This window comes from Lipotes vexillifer, unplaced genomic scaffold, assembly GCF_000442215.2.
Source record: "Lipotes vexillifer unplaced genomic scaffold, Lipotes_vexillifer_v1.1 scaffold1442, whole genome shotgun sequence".
In the NCBI taxonomy this organism is placed as follows: Eukaryota; Metazoa; Chordata; class Mammalia; order Artiodactyla; family Lipotidae; genus Lipotes; species Lipotes vexillifer.
Window position 1 is genome coordinate 1,830,127 of NW_006797379.1, and position 16,798 is coordinate 1,846,924.

A 16,798-nucleotide genomic window follows, 5' to 3' on the forward strand; every position below is an offset into this window, starting at 1 on the left:
CCCAGACCGGGGCACGAACCCGCGTCTCCTGCATCGGCAGGCGGACTCTCAAGCACTGCGCCACCAGGGAAGCCCCCATTTATTTTTTGACAACTGACCTGTCTAGATGCCTCTCAACCCTGGCTCCCTGGGGAGTTCCTAAAATTCAGATGCCCAGGCTGCACCCCAGATGGGTGACTTCAGGGAATCTAGGGGTGGGGCCCAGGCATCTGTTTTTTTTTTTTTTTTTTGCGGTACGCGGGCCTCTCACAGTTGTGGCCTCTCCCGTTGCAGAGCACAGGCTCCGGACGCGCAGGCTCAGCGGCCATGGCTCACGGGCCCAGCCGCTCCGCGGCATGTGGGACCTTCCCGGACCGGGGCACGAGCCCGCGTCCCCTGCATCGACAGGCGGACTCTCAACCACTGTGCCACCAGGGAAGCCCCCAGGCATCTGTTTTTTTTCCTTTTCCCCCTAAATAATTTATTTAGAAAAAGTTCAAATGTACAGGAAAGTTGTAACAATAGTACAATGGACACCCATCTAGATTCAGCCATTGTTAACATTTTGCCACATTTGCTTTCTCTCTCTCTCTTTCTCTCGCTGTATGTATATGTGTATACATATGTGTCTGTATGTATGTGTACACACACACACACGCACACACACACACACACACACATTCCTTTTGTTTTTTCCTTAAACAACTTGAAAGTACATTACAGATATCAAGACACTTCATCCCTACATACTTCAGAACAAGGACATTCTCCTATGTAACTGCAATAGAATTTTTTTTTTTGCAATAGAATTAACACACTCAGGAAATGTAACATTAATATAATGCTGTTATCTAGTATTAGTCCATATCCAAATTCCCCCATTTCTTCCAATAATGTCCTTTATAACCTTTACAAGAAACCCTGAATCCAGTTAAGGATTGCATTATATTTAGTTGTTAAATCTCTTTACTGGTTTAAGATCTAGAACAGTCCCCTAACCTTTAAAAAATCTTATGCGATATTGATTTTAAAAAGATTTTTTTTAAACCAGGTCAGTTTTTGTCAGCTGTCCCTCATTTTGGATTTGCATGATCTGGATTTGCATGTTTCTTCACGGTCAGATTTCAGTTAAACGTTTTGGGCGGGAGCATTCTGTAGGTGATGTTAAGCCCTTCTCAGTGCATCACATAAGGAGGCACCTGATATTAATTTGTCCCATCATTGATGACATGAACTTTGAGGCTGTGTCTGCCAGGTTTCTCCATACTCAGGGGACCATTTCCTTTTGTAATCAATGAATAATCTGTGGGGAGATACTTTGAGACTCTCTAAATATCCTAATCCCCAACAAGGATTTCACCCAGTGGTTTTAGCAATCATTGATTCTTGCCAGAAACAATCGTTGCCATGATGGTTATAAAATGGTGATTATGTGTTCCTATCATTTCTGCATGCATTATTTGACATTCTTTTGTAAAGAAGAGCTTTCCCCTCTTGGCCCATAAACCTATCTAATCTTATCCATCCATCATCTAGCTAGCTCTCACCCTAGCTACCTAGTGAATGTATCATTATGGGCTCATGAATTTTTTTGGAAATGAATAAATCCTTTAGTACATGCTGTTGTTGTCCCAGATTTGGCCAGTGGAAGCTCTACCAAGCTGAGCCTTGTGTCCTTTACAAATTACCCCTCAAGCCTTAGAGTGCTTCGTTAATCTTGTCATAACCACATATTCCAGTCTCACTTTGTATTTTCTTTGCCCCAGCCCTGGGAGAAGCCATTTTTGTATGGAGACCTTTGTTCCTTAGGGGCTGCTGTTAGGACGTTATGGGGAGTTTTATGAAAGCTCCCCAGGTGCTTTCAGGGTACAGCCAAGATTGAGAGCCACTGGTTAGTGTCCTCCAAAGGGAGACCACTTGTTCCCAACAAGGTATTTTCCTGTTCTCACGTGTAATTAGTGGCTCTGATTCGTTGTTGAGGTTTAGATTTTTGTGGGCAGTGTCACTTGCGGAGTCAGGTTTAAATGCAGGTCCCTGGCCTCAACCTCAGAGAGTGCAGTTCCGTAGGTCTGCCTTGCAGGTCAACATTCTGACCCAGGTGGACCCCAGGCCATGTCTGGAGAAAATGCCAGAAGTAACCCTGAGAATTAGGGGCTTCTTCTGATGTTCCTCTTTGATTTTATAAATGTTTTCTCTTTTGTAAAATGACATCAGGATACTGCTGTATTTCCTAGGCATGTGGTGAGGCTCCATTTGATTAATTTAGTGAGTTTCTTGGAAATATCAGCCCTCTTAGTTATACTCTTGTTCTGTCAAGGAGGATGTGGGATGAAAAAAAAAAAATAGTCTGTATGTGTTGAAACTTTTCAGTGTACCCAAAGGTTTTTCTCAAGCGCTGCACTATTTGTTGTTAAATTTTTGTGGTCATTGAATGAATTGACCTAGTAAAGTTTTCACATGTTGTAAGACCCCGGAAGGCTCTAAAATATAGATGTGTGTGCTGTTTCTGAGGCTGGGTCATGGCGTCCTTTGCAGTTTCTGCTATTTCATTTTTAGAGAATGTCAGTATATGACATTTCCTCCCCATCCAACCAGCTTTATTTCATTAAAATATGGGCCCCATTTGCCAGCAGCTGTAAGGAAACACTCCTGATTTGTGGTTTGTCACTTCCTGGTTTCACAACTTAACCATGTCCCATGTTAGTCCAGCTAGTCCCTTCTGCAGTCTCAAGACTCATAGCCGAGGATTCTTCGTAAGAACAGTCAGACAGGGGAGGCAGTCTCTGGAGTTGCATCTCCTGACTTGAAATCCCTGACCCTTCTAGCACTTTCTAGCTGTAAGACCTCTGGTAAAATACTCAGTCTCTTTGTGCCTCCTCCGTCTCCTTGTCTGTAAAAGGGCGGGTCCAAGATCTACCCTCTACGTTCAATGTGAGAATTAAATGCACTAATGCGTATAAAGTCCTTAGTAGTCTCTGGCACACAGTAGGTCTCAGTAAATGTTAGCTGTTACTATTTTATTAAACAAAGCTGGTCATGAATGGAAGGTGGTTATGAGATCTAATGAGGGAGTTGAGGGTGCCTGCCTTGTCACCTGTGTTTGCCTATGTTCCTCTTTATGAATGCATGTTCATGCATGTGTATTTTGTGGCCGTCATACAATATGGCAGTAGAGAGACGTGTCAAGTATGCCTTATGAAGTCTGCCTCAGTCATACTTGTTTTTGGTAAGCCATGTGCATGTGCCCTTATACATTTGCTTGTATGTCCATAAAATTCGTGTCCGTTACTTCTTTCAATTATGTGTAAGGAGTTAAGTGGTCCTGCCTAAAAAACACACACAGTGGCAAAAAGAAAAAAGCCCGATGAAATGTATTAAAACTTGAGTTCATGTGGACGGGGTCCTGGGCGTGAGGGTGGTAGCTTAAACGAAAGGATTCTGAACCACAGCCTTGGGCAAGTCATGCATTTTTTCCCTCCAGTTTATACCAGCTACTGAAAGGGGATGACATTGTTGTCTACATACCTCTTCAAGGAAGGTCAAGACCAACTAGTAAACATCAGTGAAATACCAAGAAAGGAAAAAATGGCAAATGACATCCTTAAATTCCCTTAAATTTAAGATGGACAGAAGCCACTGAAATGCAGTGACTCCTAACATCAAATATACCCACCCCCCCGCCACCGAACTGGGTTTTACATTGGGTGGAACTGGCAAACAAGATTGAAACAGTAATTTGCAGAAGTCGAGGACTGGAAAGCAGCAGTGCAGGAGTTTGGAAGTTATCTGTAATGTGAAAGCCGTGGAGAAGCCCTAAGGCTGTGTTATGCAGTGCTGTGGGAAGCAGTTAAGTACAGGTTGCAGAGAACTTGGGACGAGGTGTGAACTAAACTGGTTCATCCAGCATTGGAGTGAGAGCTCTGAACTCAGGCCAAGGACATACTGCCACTTACTAGCTTGGTGACCTCGGGTAAGTCACTGAGCCCTACTTGCCTCATTTGTAAAATGTTTGCTCATTCTGGCTCTTTTCTTTTTAACTCATGTGGTTGGCAAGATAAGTTAGGGTGATGGGTATCAGGGGTGCTTTAGAAAAGATCACAAACTATCCCAGTGTCGGAGGGAATAATTGTTGCTGCTTGGGGTCGTGTCAGGTGACCTTTTCCACCAGTGACCTCTGGATACCTACCTGTCGGGCTCACTTTTCTTGGTCTTGTATGTTGACAGTGTGCTTTATAGGTCTTTGTGCCACCAGTTGAATAACCTTAGAGGTAGTTAAGAAATACTGACTTGTTTGTGCCCCTGTCTGGGAGGATCCCACATGCCGCGGAGCGGCTGGGCCCGTGAGCCATGGCCGCTGAGCCTGTGCGTCCGGAGCCTGTGCTCCGCAGCGGGAGAGGCCACAACAGTGAGAGGCCCGCGTACCGCAAGAAATAATCATAATAATTTTAAAAAGGGGAAATACTGACTAGCCTGGCAGAGAGAGATTAGTAAGTGTGCTGTTCTTTCTGATTCCAGACAGGGCGTTATAGAATTCTGATGGAATGATTTGGTTCGAGAGAAATATTTTTCTGTTCTAGGTCCTGACTCTGCTGGGTTAGTCTTTTCTCGAAGGATATATCGCCTCTCCTTCACCCTTTGTGTAGTGTTGGGTTAGATGCTACTTTTTACAGAGGGTTCTGTGAAGGTACGAACTTACATTTAACTAAGTTTTATGACTTCAGCTAGCAGTAGGTCTTTAGATGTTATTGTTAAGTCACTTTGGTCAGGACTTTGGTCAGGACTTTGGTGACCTCTGTGGTTATGAGTGTCGAGTTTCAGACATTTGTCATGTTTACTTGTTTTGTATTCAGATTGTATCTGCAGAGTTTGTTTTGAACGTAACATATAACAAGTAAAGCTCTTAAAGATTTATACAACTTCATCTTAAGAGGTGTACATGAGGGCAGGGGAGTCACAGGGGGTAGGAGACAGGTGCGGAGATCACCTCGTCATCTAGGCTTTCTTGGCTAGAGTGAGAAATCTGTATCCTTTATGACAGAGGGCTTGATTTGCCTTCCTTTGTGTTGGATGCCAGGGAACAGCGGTGGAGTTCTTTACCCTGGAGACCGTTCTTCCTGACTTCCCGCCTGGGAAGAGCCATTTGGGGTGAGCCCTCTGTCCCTGGAAGAGCCTTGGGCTGCCCTCCTCTGCCCGCTGACAGTGCAGTTAGCGCCTGGGAGCGGGCCTGGGAACTCTGCATTTGTTCTCGTCGAGACCAGCCGGCTCGTGATTTCGCACAAAGAGGTAGAGCGTATTCACGTCGTCGCCAAAGATGTGATTAGACGAGATATTGATTCTGAACTTCTGCCCTCTTCCCTCTGTTCAACTCTGTTCTTCCTTAGTGAGGTTCAGGCAGAAAATAAATGGAACAGAGAGAACTAGGCCACTGGCTTTTGATAAATATTGATCAGTGAGCATGTCAGATGTAGCAAAGGCCTGCCCCTTTGTATGATGTCACCCTGCATGGGGGTCTCAGTGTGGCCTGTGATCACTCCTGCGGGGACTTGCTTTCTCAGGGAAAGGTTAGAAAAGGAAAAGAATCCCTGTAGGCAGTATCCAAAAATAATGTAAGCATTTCTAAATGTGTTTCCTTGAAGTCGTTGATCCCTTTGGTTTTCAAGGCCATGCGGTGGCAGGAAGGGATGAGGTGAAGTGGTCAGCCTTGAATGACAAACTTCTGAGCAACGCTCGTCTCGGTTCCTCTCTCTTATCCACCTCTTCCCAGCTTGGGCCTCCACTGCCGTCTGTCTGTCTCTGCCCCGCCGCTCCCCGAGCCCCGTCACACGCACACCACATGCGTGTTCTTTCCCCCCCACAGTGCATGTCTGTGGCGTGGACAGTTGCATCTGTACTTGAGCCGCTCTAAGCCAGCACCTCCCTGTTGGGCCACACTGGGTGAGTGAGATGCTGTGACCTTGAGGGTCCTTCAGTCAAGTGAAGTGTGGCCCTGGTTTTTATCTTGACGTGCCTGGGTTGGTTCTGTGTAAGCAGCCAGCGATCCTGCTAATGGATCCCCTGGGACAGAGGGAAGAGGACAAAAGTGGATTTGCTGAACTCCTGTGGGACATTTGAAATGGTACCAAGAGGAGGCTGAAATGTAAATCAGCCCTTGCTTATCAGCCTGAGTTCCAGCATGTTAAAAGGGTGATGATTAGTAAGAAAAAGGCCAGGATACTTTATCTTTTCCTTTGCACGTTTGGGAAAAATTTCCTCTGCCCTGCTAGCATTAGAAGCAGACCATTCTTCCTCTACCATATCACATCAGCTTTCATTAAAAGTCACCAGCAGCAAATACAAAGCCCTGTCCACGGAAAACCGTTTAAGGCAACACTGTGCTCCAGCGCTTCAGGGGTGGGGTTTTGCCTTCTGCACAATGGGTCGGTTTCTCATATCCATGCCTTTCTGACCCAGCAGCTTTTAAAAGACCAAGAAACATTGCTCTGCTTTCTCCTGCCTCTCTCTCAGAGACCAGAGCTGCCATGCCTCTAGCCATGTCCCAGAGAGCATATTTGAAACAAGTCAGCTTAATTTGCCTGCATGCCTAGGACGCCTCTCTTTAAAATCTAATTTTGAGACAAGAGCTGTGTCTGAATATTTTGCTTTTCCCATGCAGGCGAGCGACGGAGGCGCCGGTGCCAGGTGGCGTTCAGCTACCTGCCCCAGAACGATGATGAGCTTGAGCTGAAAGTTGGCGACATCATAGAGGTGGTAGGAGAGGTACGTGTGCCAGGCGGGTGGGCGCGGTGGCCTCGCATGGGCTGTCAGAACCCACCCCTGGCTGGTTGGCCTTGCTGTGGGGGGCGTTAGAACTCAAGAGACCTTGGACATCACCTGGTTGAGTCTCTTCCAGAGGAAATTCCTCCAGAGAGGCCTTCCACCCAGCAGGGAAGGAAAAAGAAGTGGCATTTATTGTAGACCTAGTATGTGACAGGAGTGACAAGGTTCTTTACACATGAGCCCATTGACTCGTCGTAACCACTTTATTTTGCAGAAAAAGAAAGAGGCTCGAGGGACCCTAGAAGAGGCAGGGCTGAGGGTTGAAGCCAGGTCTACCAGGCTAGAGACCCTTGTTCTTTCCACTGCACTACATAACCTTGTTCCTGTGTGGTCCTGGCTGCTCAGAGCCAGCCCTGCTGGTGAAGTGTCCCACCAGACACTGGCACGGGCTTTTCAGGCTCCACTCCCTCAGGCCTGGGGGATCCTGGGCTTCGAACTTAGCATCTGATCATTCATTCTGATTCAACACATGTATCTGTATATAGAAATACAGTTTTCCAATTGCTTTGGTTTCCTGAGTACCATTCAACCTTACAGAAACCCACGATTTCCACCCCCCGAAAGAAAGGAAGCCAGAAGTCAAGGAGGAGGTTAAGGGTTAAGTGAACTATGGTGTGGGTAGAAGTGGCACTGCTGATGCTAGCAGCCAGGTTTCTTGACTCTCATATAAACATGAAGTGAGCATGCATCAAAGCTTTACTTAGCTCCCTAATGAGGGCACCTGCAAGATGGTAAGGCTGGCTCAAAGAGAACGGTGAAAGAGCCAAGTATTCATAATGACTGAAAGAGAAAAAAACTTGATTAAGATTGCTAAGTTAGATGCACAACTACATAGCGTCCTGCAGAGCAGTGAAACTGTAACCTCTGAGGTTATCTTTTCTAGGGGATGAATCTCTTGCATCTCTGCTGGTCAAAGTTTATTTTCATGGTTATCTGACAAGACTCATTTGTTTTGCTTTTGCTTTTCTACCGGTTAACATCTACACTAACAGAGTTGTAAACTATCTCATAAATAGTAAATAGTGTGTCAAGCAGATACCTGTCCCTAGAGAATCAATTAATGGGGTTCCCAGTGTGATACTGGGAGGACATGCAGTAGCCCCTTTTGCCTATTTCCCAGCTTTGGATAATTTGTATTAGTATGTCATTCATTCATCATTTTTTTTTGTTCCTGGTGCCAAGCAGGGCACATAGGAGACATTTGTTGAAAGCTGAATGAGTTAAAAATGAATGCACAGCAGAGTAGAACGTTTGTGCCAGTGGTAGAAGGGCACAGTTCATGAGACTGACACCATGGAAGAAATTCCAGAGGAAAAAATAAACAGTTGTGACTAAAAATAAAAGAGAGTTAAAATTTTGGTATGATTTGAAGAAAGTTTAGCTAAACAAAGAGGACAACAAACAGGAAAAAAATTTGCAATAAATTAAGATGAAAAGTTATTATATATGTAACATATGAAAATATTTTAGAAAGCTACTATAATAATGATAAAGTATAGATAGATCTGCTATAAACACACATCCCACAAGGGGAAATAAAAATCTTAACCATGAGAAAATGTTCTGCCCTGCTATTAATTAATCAAATTAAGACAATAATGGGTACCTCCTTTTGAAACTCCTAAAACAGATTCAGTGGTAAGACTTGGCAATGCTTAGAAGAACTGGTGACTTTGTATATCTCTATGATCCTTGTATGAAGCTACTTAACAAGCACATCAATAGCTATACAAATCTGAATTAATACCCTTTGACTCAGTAATCTTACGCCTAGGAATTTATCCATGGAAATGGTCAACAGAAAAAAAATATGTGCAACATGTTAATTGCAGCAATGCTTGTGATAATGAAAAGTCATCAAGAAAGGGAATAGTTGTGTGAATTAAGTTATATTATCCAGCTAGAAGATCGTGAAGCCATTAATATGGTAAACGCAGAGGCCTTTAAATCTGTATTTATTACAATACTGTGCGTTGTAATTATGTTACATTCCACTAACCTGAGAGCTTTTCAACAGTAGGGATCTGGTTTTTATCTATCTTTATATTCATAGTACCTGGAATAGTGCCTGAAACCTAACATATACTTTAATAAATGCTTATTGAATAAGTAAATGAATAAATGGAAGTATGAAAAGTTTTTTTTCCAAAATAAATGAATATATCAGCCACAGATTTGCATACAGTAGGATACAGTCATCTAAAATCTATCTTTGTGCATGTGATCAAAAATGGAAAGGGACCCAGAGTTGAAAATGGTTCTGTCATAGAAGATGATTTTTCCTTTAATGTTGTAATAATATTTTAAGAAATACAAATTAAGGTGAGGAAAATTATTAACAAATTTCTGGGAAATATTGCCCATTCTCAACTGCCTGTTGGCTCCAGGGAAACCGAACGAGGGTCGCTAAAGGAGAGGAATGATTGCAGGGCTGTTATTCTCCTTGCCTGGGAGAAGAGCTTCACCACCATCCACGGTCCCCGCCTCCTTTCCATCCCTGCCAGCTCTGTGCTAGGCTTCATTCTGGGCTTGCTTCAAGCAGGAAAAAGGAAAATTAACTGTGTAGCCTATGCTATTTGTGTAAAACAAAACATAAAGGTTTACCTTTTAATCCATATTTTTTAAATTATATCATCAAAAATTAATTTCCCTATTGTTGAAATTTACTTGTCATATTGCAGATTCTGGGCCATTGTCACTGTATAATATACAATCTGCCCTTTTCTCTTATAATGGGTGTTATATAAATGCCATTGAGTAGCTATTGTCTAATTCCACAGAAGACTAAAAACAAAATAAACAAAAATCCCAAATAAACAAAAACCCTTAAATCACAGGAGCAGGTTGAGATAAGACGATAGTAATAGCTTTGCAATACTATAGAATCAATCTATTGGTCAATAAAAATATAGCATATTGTATTGTGTAGGTGTGTACATATTGGGTTTTATTGGTTGATTAATAGACTAATTCTACAGTATTCCAAAGCTGTACACACACAAATGCCCATACTCCCTCCCACCCCAAGAGACAATTCCTAGGAAGATTTTGAATGTATGGACTGGTTTTTTAGAACAGTTGAATGAAGTAGAGAATCCTAAAAAATGATATACATATATCTTGACATGTAATCTTAGCTTAAAATATAAAAATGTATATTTGTCTGCCATTTGTCAACACAGCCTCGTAGAGCCAGGGCATTTCCCTTAACTATGGGTTTACTGGTTTGAGTTATATCTTCTCTGCATCCATGATGCATCCTCTGCTATTCCCACTGGTTTCTTTAAAGTGGATTGAGGACAACATAAGTGAAACAATCAGGGTTAATAATTCTTCTAAAATTCTACACTCCCTCACCCCTAACCTCTTTTAGTTGTCTTTTTCTACACCTATTTTGGCACCGTTTTTTTTTTTTTAAACCTTCAAATTATTATCCTATTCCTTCTCACCACTAGCTTTTTCTCTTCAAACCTACATATTCTGTACTCTTTAACCAAATTGTGTGCTAGCAGGAAGAGCAGTGGACGGAAACAGGTTTGGGTGGACACGGCCCTGACCCTTGGTAGGGCGAACAGCCCTTCTGGCAGAAGTTAGCATCTCAGCTTGGATGGGTCTCTGCAGCGTGGCTAGAGGAGAAATGGATAGTGTGGGGCGGTCCAGGGATGAGTGGGGTGGGTGAGCAAAGTGAAGGTCGCTTAGGAAGCGCTCACCACACTTCTGCCTCCTGGCTGGTCTTCAGGGAGAAAAAAAAAGTCACTCGGCACTTAATGGGACTGGGCTGCCAATCCAAAAGGAAAGCTAACAGGCTAAATCCCCGGTAGGCATTTTTAAGGAAATCATTGTAAATACACACTTGTGACATTTTTGTCCAGCGTGGGGAGGATTGATCAATGCAGGCGAAGTTCTAATGATAAGAACAGAGATGGCACATGGACAGGGTTACCAGGAGAAGTGGCATTTGAGGGCCGCTGAAGCTTTGAAACTGGCTTGCTGGCCTATTTTTGGGGTTTGGTTTTTGTTTTAAAGTGCTTTGAAACCTCTTTGTTTTCCTATCTATGTTATCTAGAGCCTGGGTAAGGCGCTGCATTTCCTCTTGTGCTAGATGAGCTTGGTCTCATCCAGTCTCTCCTCGTGGTGGCCCAAGGGGTGTTCAGAGATTCTGGCTGTTATTTGTTCTTTGTGGTTAGTTTCTGAGGTATTTCCCAGTGGTCCCCAGTCAGGCTGGCTAGATACTGAAGGCTTCACTTTCTGACTTAGAGCTTAACTTGGCCTTGTCATTTGCAAAGAAAGGTCACTTGCATTTCCTAGAAACTTAGGCATCTTACTTCTTGTGCCATGGAGAGAGATTTGGTTCTCTCAGCAGGAGTTAAAGACGCCCTTGAAATTCTTCAAAACTTTTAACTCAATCAGACAACTTCTGTGGGTGTGGATGGGCAATTTATCCTCATTTCATTTTTGGTGTAAGAACTCTGAGGACTCGCATGTGCAAAAGGAGGCCTTTTTATTTTGTGCTTGCCCAAAACTTGACGGGAAAGTCAAGTTCCTTTAAAAGCTGATTAATTAATAGGTGATCAAAGCATACCTAAATTCTTACCCATTAAGGCACCCTTTGCTTTAGAAGGGTTTGTATCCCTTTTCAAAAAAAGATAACATTAATGTAAGATTTTTTAAATTGTAATTTGATGATCTAAAGAGCCCAGGATGCTCTACAGTTATTTTCCCAAATAACTTTGGGGTGTACATCTCTGATTTCCTAATGCACAGAGATGGTAGAACGTTCATATTAAGGAGGGGGAAGCCACGTTTAGAAGCAACGATGATTAGATTACAATCATTGGCATACAAAACAGGCGACGACCACATAAAAGTAACATCTTTGCAAGTTTAAATGTATTTATAATAGATTGGCATAGCTATGGGAATTATCAACTATTTGGGTGCTTACTTGGTGAGAGAAACTGTCCTTACAGAGATCCAAAGATTTATTGAACAGAACTCTGCTTTGAAACATGCTTGGTATAGTCGGGGAGGGTAAGATGTACTCAACTAAGAAGGTGACTAATAACCCGAGATACTGTTAGAGTGGCAAATAATGGTGTTGACAAATGAGAGAGGAATTTGAAAACAAAGGTACTCAGTGAGAGGGAAGAAGATGCTTCCTAGAATAGGTGACGTTTCAACTGGACATGTGGAAGGTGAGGAGTATTTGGATTCATTCAGCAAGCACAGTTGTATTGTGTAAGGCGCTGGGCTAGTCTCGAGGAAGGAGGGCAGGACGTTAGTACAGCTTTGCTCTGAGGTTGGGGATGACCTGTGGAGCTTTGGGCGCAGTTGTGGAGTGCAGGAAGCAGGAGCCGGCAGATGCAGTCAGATGGGGTGGAGGGAAAAATGACACTGCTGCCCACACTGAACTTTTATTTTCTAACATCTTTATTGGAGTATAATTGCTTTGCAATGTTGTGTTAGTTTCTGCTGTACAACAAAGTGAATCAACTATACATATACATATATCCCCATATCCCCTCCCTCTTGCGTCTCCATCCCACCCTCCCTATCCCACCCCTCTAGGTGGTCACAAAGCACCGAGCTGATCTCCCTGTGCTATGCAGCAGCTTCGCACTAGCTGTTTTACATTTGGTCGTGTATATATGTTAATGTTACTCTCTCACTTCATCCCAGTTTCCCCTTGCCACTCCCCATGTCCTCAAGTCCATTCTCTACGTCTGCACACTGAACTTTTAAAGGAACACCCCCTTCAAAGTTCCCTTACGTGTGGCTGTTCTCAGGTGAACGCATCCCCATAGACAATTCACTCACCTGGGAATAGTTACAGGATAAAGCTTCAGGATCTTGATTCATCAGAAAGGTTATCTTTCTGGCTTGATTTATTATTTGCTCATATTTTCAAGCTGGAATGTTAGTAAGGATAGCCTAGAGTCATTTAGGAATCTGGGGACCTGTAGACTAGCCCATAGCTGTATTGAAGGACAGGACTTTCAAGCATTGCTGAAGAATGTCTGTAAAAGCCCTACCAGAAACCCTTGCCACTGTCAGGAAAATCATGAATGTTGCTCTGTCTCATTGGACAGAGCTTGCTTAAGTCTTTAATAGAAATCATATATATATTTTCTTAAGTCATTTCCCTCTGGATGGCCCTACAGATTTCTCTTCTGAGGGACCCCCTCATGTGGAATAGGCTTATTCTCAAAAGAATAAGGGGAGGGGATAAAAATCAACTTCCTGTGTGTATGGAATGTTCTGGCCCTGCCTGGAAGAGGTAACTAGACAATGAAGGACATAGGAATTGGGGGAAAATATTGGCTCAGGCATTTAGAACCAAGATAACACTTGTTTATAGTTGGCATGACTAGCTTTCCATGTCCCCAGATCAACAGGGATGGTTATTTAAAGCAATAAAAGTAGAAAATAATGTAGGTATTTATGACTTCAGGAAGTGGTTCCCTCAAAAATATTTTTCCCACTAATTCCACAAATAGAAAAGGATGTTTTCTAAAAACAATTTGTATTTTTTTCAGCAATATTCAAAAGGTAAAACTATGTCTTAACACATTTACATGAAGTTCTAAAAGAGGCAAAACCAATCATAGGTGATAGAAATCAGATTAGCGGTTGCTTGGAGGTAGGTTGACTGGGGAGGAACACTAGGAAATTTTCTGGAATGATGGAAATGCTCTGTATGCTGGTAGAACTATGAGTTACACGAGTGTATGCATTTGTCAAAACTGTTCGACTTGTACCATTAAGATCTGTACCTTTAAATGAATTATATCTCAATTTTAAAAACTTTAAAAAACTATCTTGATATTTTTCTAGTTTAAAACATTTTCCAAAATGCTTTCCCCTACCTCTCACAGGTAGGAAAAAGGACTGGTATTGAAATTCTCATTTAACTATTTCTGAATACATTTTTCAAATTGAGAGATAATTAACACATAACATTGTATTCCTTTTAGGTGTACAACAAAATGATTTGATATATGTATACATTGCAAAATGATCACTACAGTGAGTTTAGTTAACATCCATTACCACACAGTTACAATTTTTTTTCTTGTGATGAAAATGTTTAAGATCTACTCTCCTAGCAACTTTCAAATGTACGGTATAGTATTGGTAGTTATTTACATTACATCCTCTGGATTTATTTTATCTTATAACTGGAAATTTGTTTTGACCCCCTTCACCCATTTTGCTCTCCTTCCCCACCCCCTGCTTCTGCCAGCCACCAATCTGTTCTCTATATCTATGATTCTGTGTCTTATGTGTTCATTTTTGTTTTTGTTTTTTTTTAAGATTCCACATGTAAGTGAGGTCATACAGTATTTGCCTTTCTCTGTCTGACTTATTTCACTTAGCACAATGCCTTCAAGGAACTAGAAAAAGCATAAACTAAACCCAAAGTTAGTAGAAGGAAGGAAATAACAAAGATCAGCAGAAATAAATGAAATAGAGACTAAAAAGACAATAGAAAAGACCAGTGAAACCAAGAGCTGGTTTTTTGGACACATAAATAAAACAGACAACTCTTTAGCTAGACTCAGACAAAAAGAGAGAGAGAACTCAAGTAAATAAATCAGAAATGAAAGAGGAGAGGTTACAACTGATACCACAGAAATATAGATGATCATAAGGGACTATTATGAACAATTATATGCCAACAAATTGGCCAACCTAGAATAAATGAATACATTCCCAGAAACATAAAACTTACCTAGTATGAATAAATTCTGAGGAGAATTTTAGTAATGTTGAGGTGTGGGCCTCTCCTTAGAGCTTGATTTGTCCATTGTTCTTTTTGGAAAGAATGGTAAAACAGCTCTTGAAACAATGAAGCTGACTCCATTTGCCTGTGTGCCTCTCCCTCCCCTGATGTTCCCTCCTCCGTCACACCCGCCTCTCCAGTGTGCGCGTCTGACTGAGGTTTGGGTAACAAAGGGCAATTGGATGTAAAAAGCTATAGCAACTCTTAAATGGATTTTTCTGTCTTGCTGCTTGTACCCTGAAGTAGACTTTAGACTTGATGAATCTTGTTCCCCTTCTTGGTACAGTTGACAGGCAAAACTTCAACAGTGATAAGTAGGAACTACAGGCATATCTCAGAGATATTGCGCGCTGGGTTCTAGACCACTGAAATAAAGCAAATATTGCCATAAAGTGAGTCACACAAAGTTTTTGGTCTCCTAGTGTGTATAAAAGCTATATTTACACTATCCTGTAGTCTATTAAGTGTGCAATAGCATTATGTCTAAAATAATGTACATATCTTCATTAAAAAGTACTTATTTGGGGCTTCCCTGGTGGCGCAGTGGTTGAGAGTCTGCCTGCCAATGCAGGGGACGCGGGTTCGTGCCCCGGTCCGGGAAGATCCCACATGCCGCGGAGCGGCTGGGCCTGTGAGCCACGGCCGCTGAACCTGCGCCTCCGGAGCCTGTGCCCCGCAATGGGAGAGGCCACAACAGTGAGAGGCCCGCGTACCGCAAAAAAAAATAAATAAATAAGAAAACAAATAAAAGTACTTAATTGCTAAAAAATGCTCACTGTCATCTGAGCTTTCAAGTCACTGTAGTAACATCAAAGATCATTGATCACAGATCAGCGTAACAAATATAATAATAATGAAAAAGTTTGAAATATTTGAGAATTACCAAAATGTCACACAGAGACACGAAGTGAGCAAATGCTGTCGGGAAAGTGGCGTCGATAGACTTCCTCGCTGCAGGGCTGCCACACACCTTCCATCTGTTAAAAAAAAAAAAAAAAAAAAAGCAACATCTGTGAGGCACTGTGAAGCAAAAAGTGCAATAAAATAGGTGTGCCTGTGTTCTGGGTAGTTAGGTACCCCAGACAGCAAGGTCATCTTTGTATTCACAGGCATCCTGTTCACTGCCTTACAGATGTAGATAATGTTTGTAAGACTGGGTGGAGGTGGAGATGTTGAAATTCACCCAGCCTCTTCCCCAACTTGCAACAGGGCTAAGAACTAGAAACCACTTCCTTGGGCCCTGAACCACTTAGAGGCTGGTGATTGTGAAGACTTAAGAATTGCAAGACACACAGACACAAACTGTTTAAGTGGTTTTACTGCATCTTTCTTTCTCAAACACTACCATGTAAAGCTGCCCTGCTCCCAGCTCTGGGCTGAAGGTGGGGTTCTCTCCTGGAACACAGTCATGGGCTCCAGAGCGGGCTGGGGTGCTCTCCGAGGAGCACAGGGGTTTGTTCTCAACCTAGAGCCAAGGTCTGTGGAAGCCTGTTGATGAGTATGTGTTGGTGGGGAGAAGGTAGCTGTCTGTCCCCTTTTAATGCTTTCCTTGGGAAAGAAATCATAAGCCCTTGGTAACATCCATAATCCTCACTTTATTACAAAGGGATGCATTTCTCTCTTTAAATATAGAAACATAAACATAAGCAACTTGATTTCTAAGCAGGTAGTGTGCAGACTCTGTATGTTCCACTCTTGTAGAAGCTTTTCAAGGATGGGGTCTTTATCTGTTTTGTTCACCAGTGAATCTGTCCCGAAGCCCTAGGGCAGTGCAGAATACGTGCTCATTAAATATTGGTGGAATCGGGAGGGTCACACAGACCTGAGTGTGGTGTTACCTAATTAAGGACAGTGTGCAATATAGTCAGGGTCTCCTGGTCCCTTTTGCTCCTCACAGGAAGGAAAATTCCTTTTGTGGGGGAATCAGGGCTTCATAGGCCCCTATGGAGGATCTCCCCCAGTTGATTTCCCTGCCATGCGTTCATTCATCCGTCCATCCATTCATGAGCAAATGTAATCACTATGGGCTGCAGTGTCATCATCTTTATGCAGGAAGTTGAACTAGAATTTCGCTGAAGAGGGATAGTGTGGGGCTGGGGATCATTTGTCTCATATCACCGGCCTGAATCTTGCAACCAGAGCGGCAGTCTTTAGGAAGAAATAGCACCGAACAGCTCTCTCTGCTACCGGGGACAGACGCCCGCCCGCTCCGTGGTGCCT

General features: G+C 42.7%; 1 protein-coding gene across 2 annotated transcripts in view; it reads left to right on the plus strand.

The window, feature by feature from the left end:
* The window catches only part of SH3KBP1 (SH3 domain containing kinase binding protein 1), a 358,145-nt gene that overhangs the window by 184,257 nt on the left and 157,090 nt on the right, over positions 1-16,798 (plus strand). For both annotated transcript variants that reach the window (XM_007469312.1, XM_007469313.1), the window contains one exon: positions 6,632-6,735. In XM_007469312.1, the coding sequence (XP_007469374.1) occupies positions 6,632-6,735 (104 nt within the window). The remainder of the gene's footprint in view (positions 1-6,631; positions 6,736-16,798) is intronic.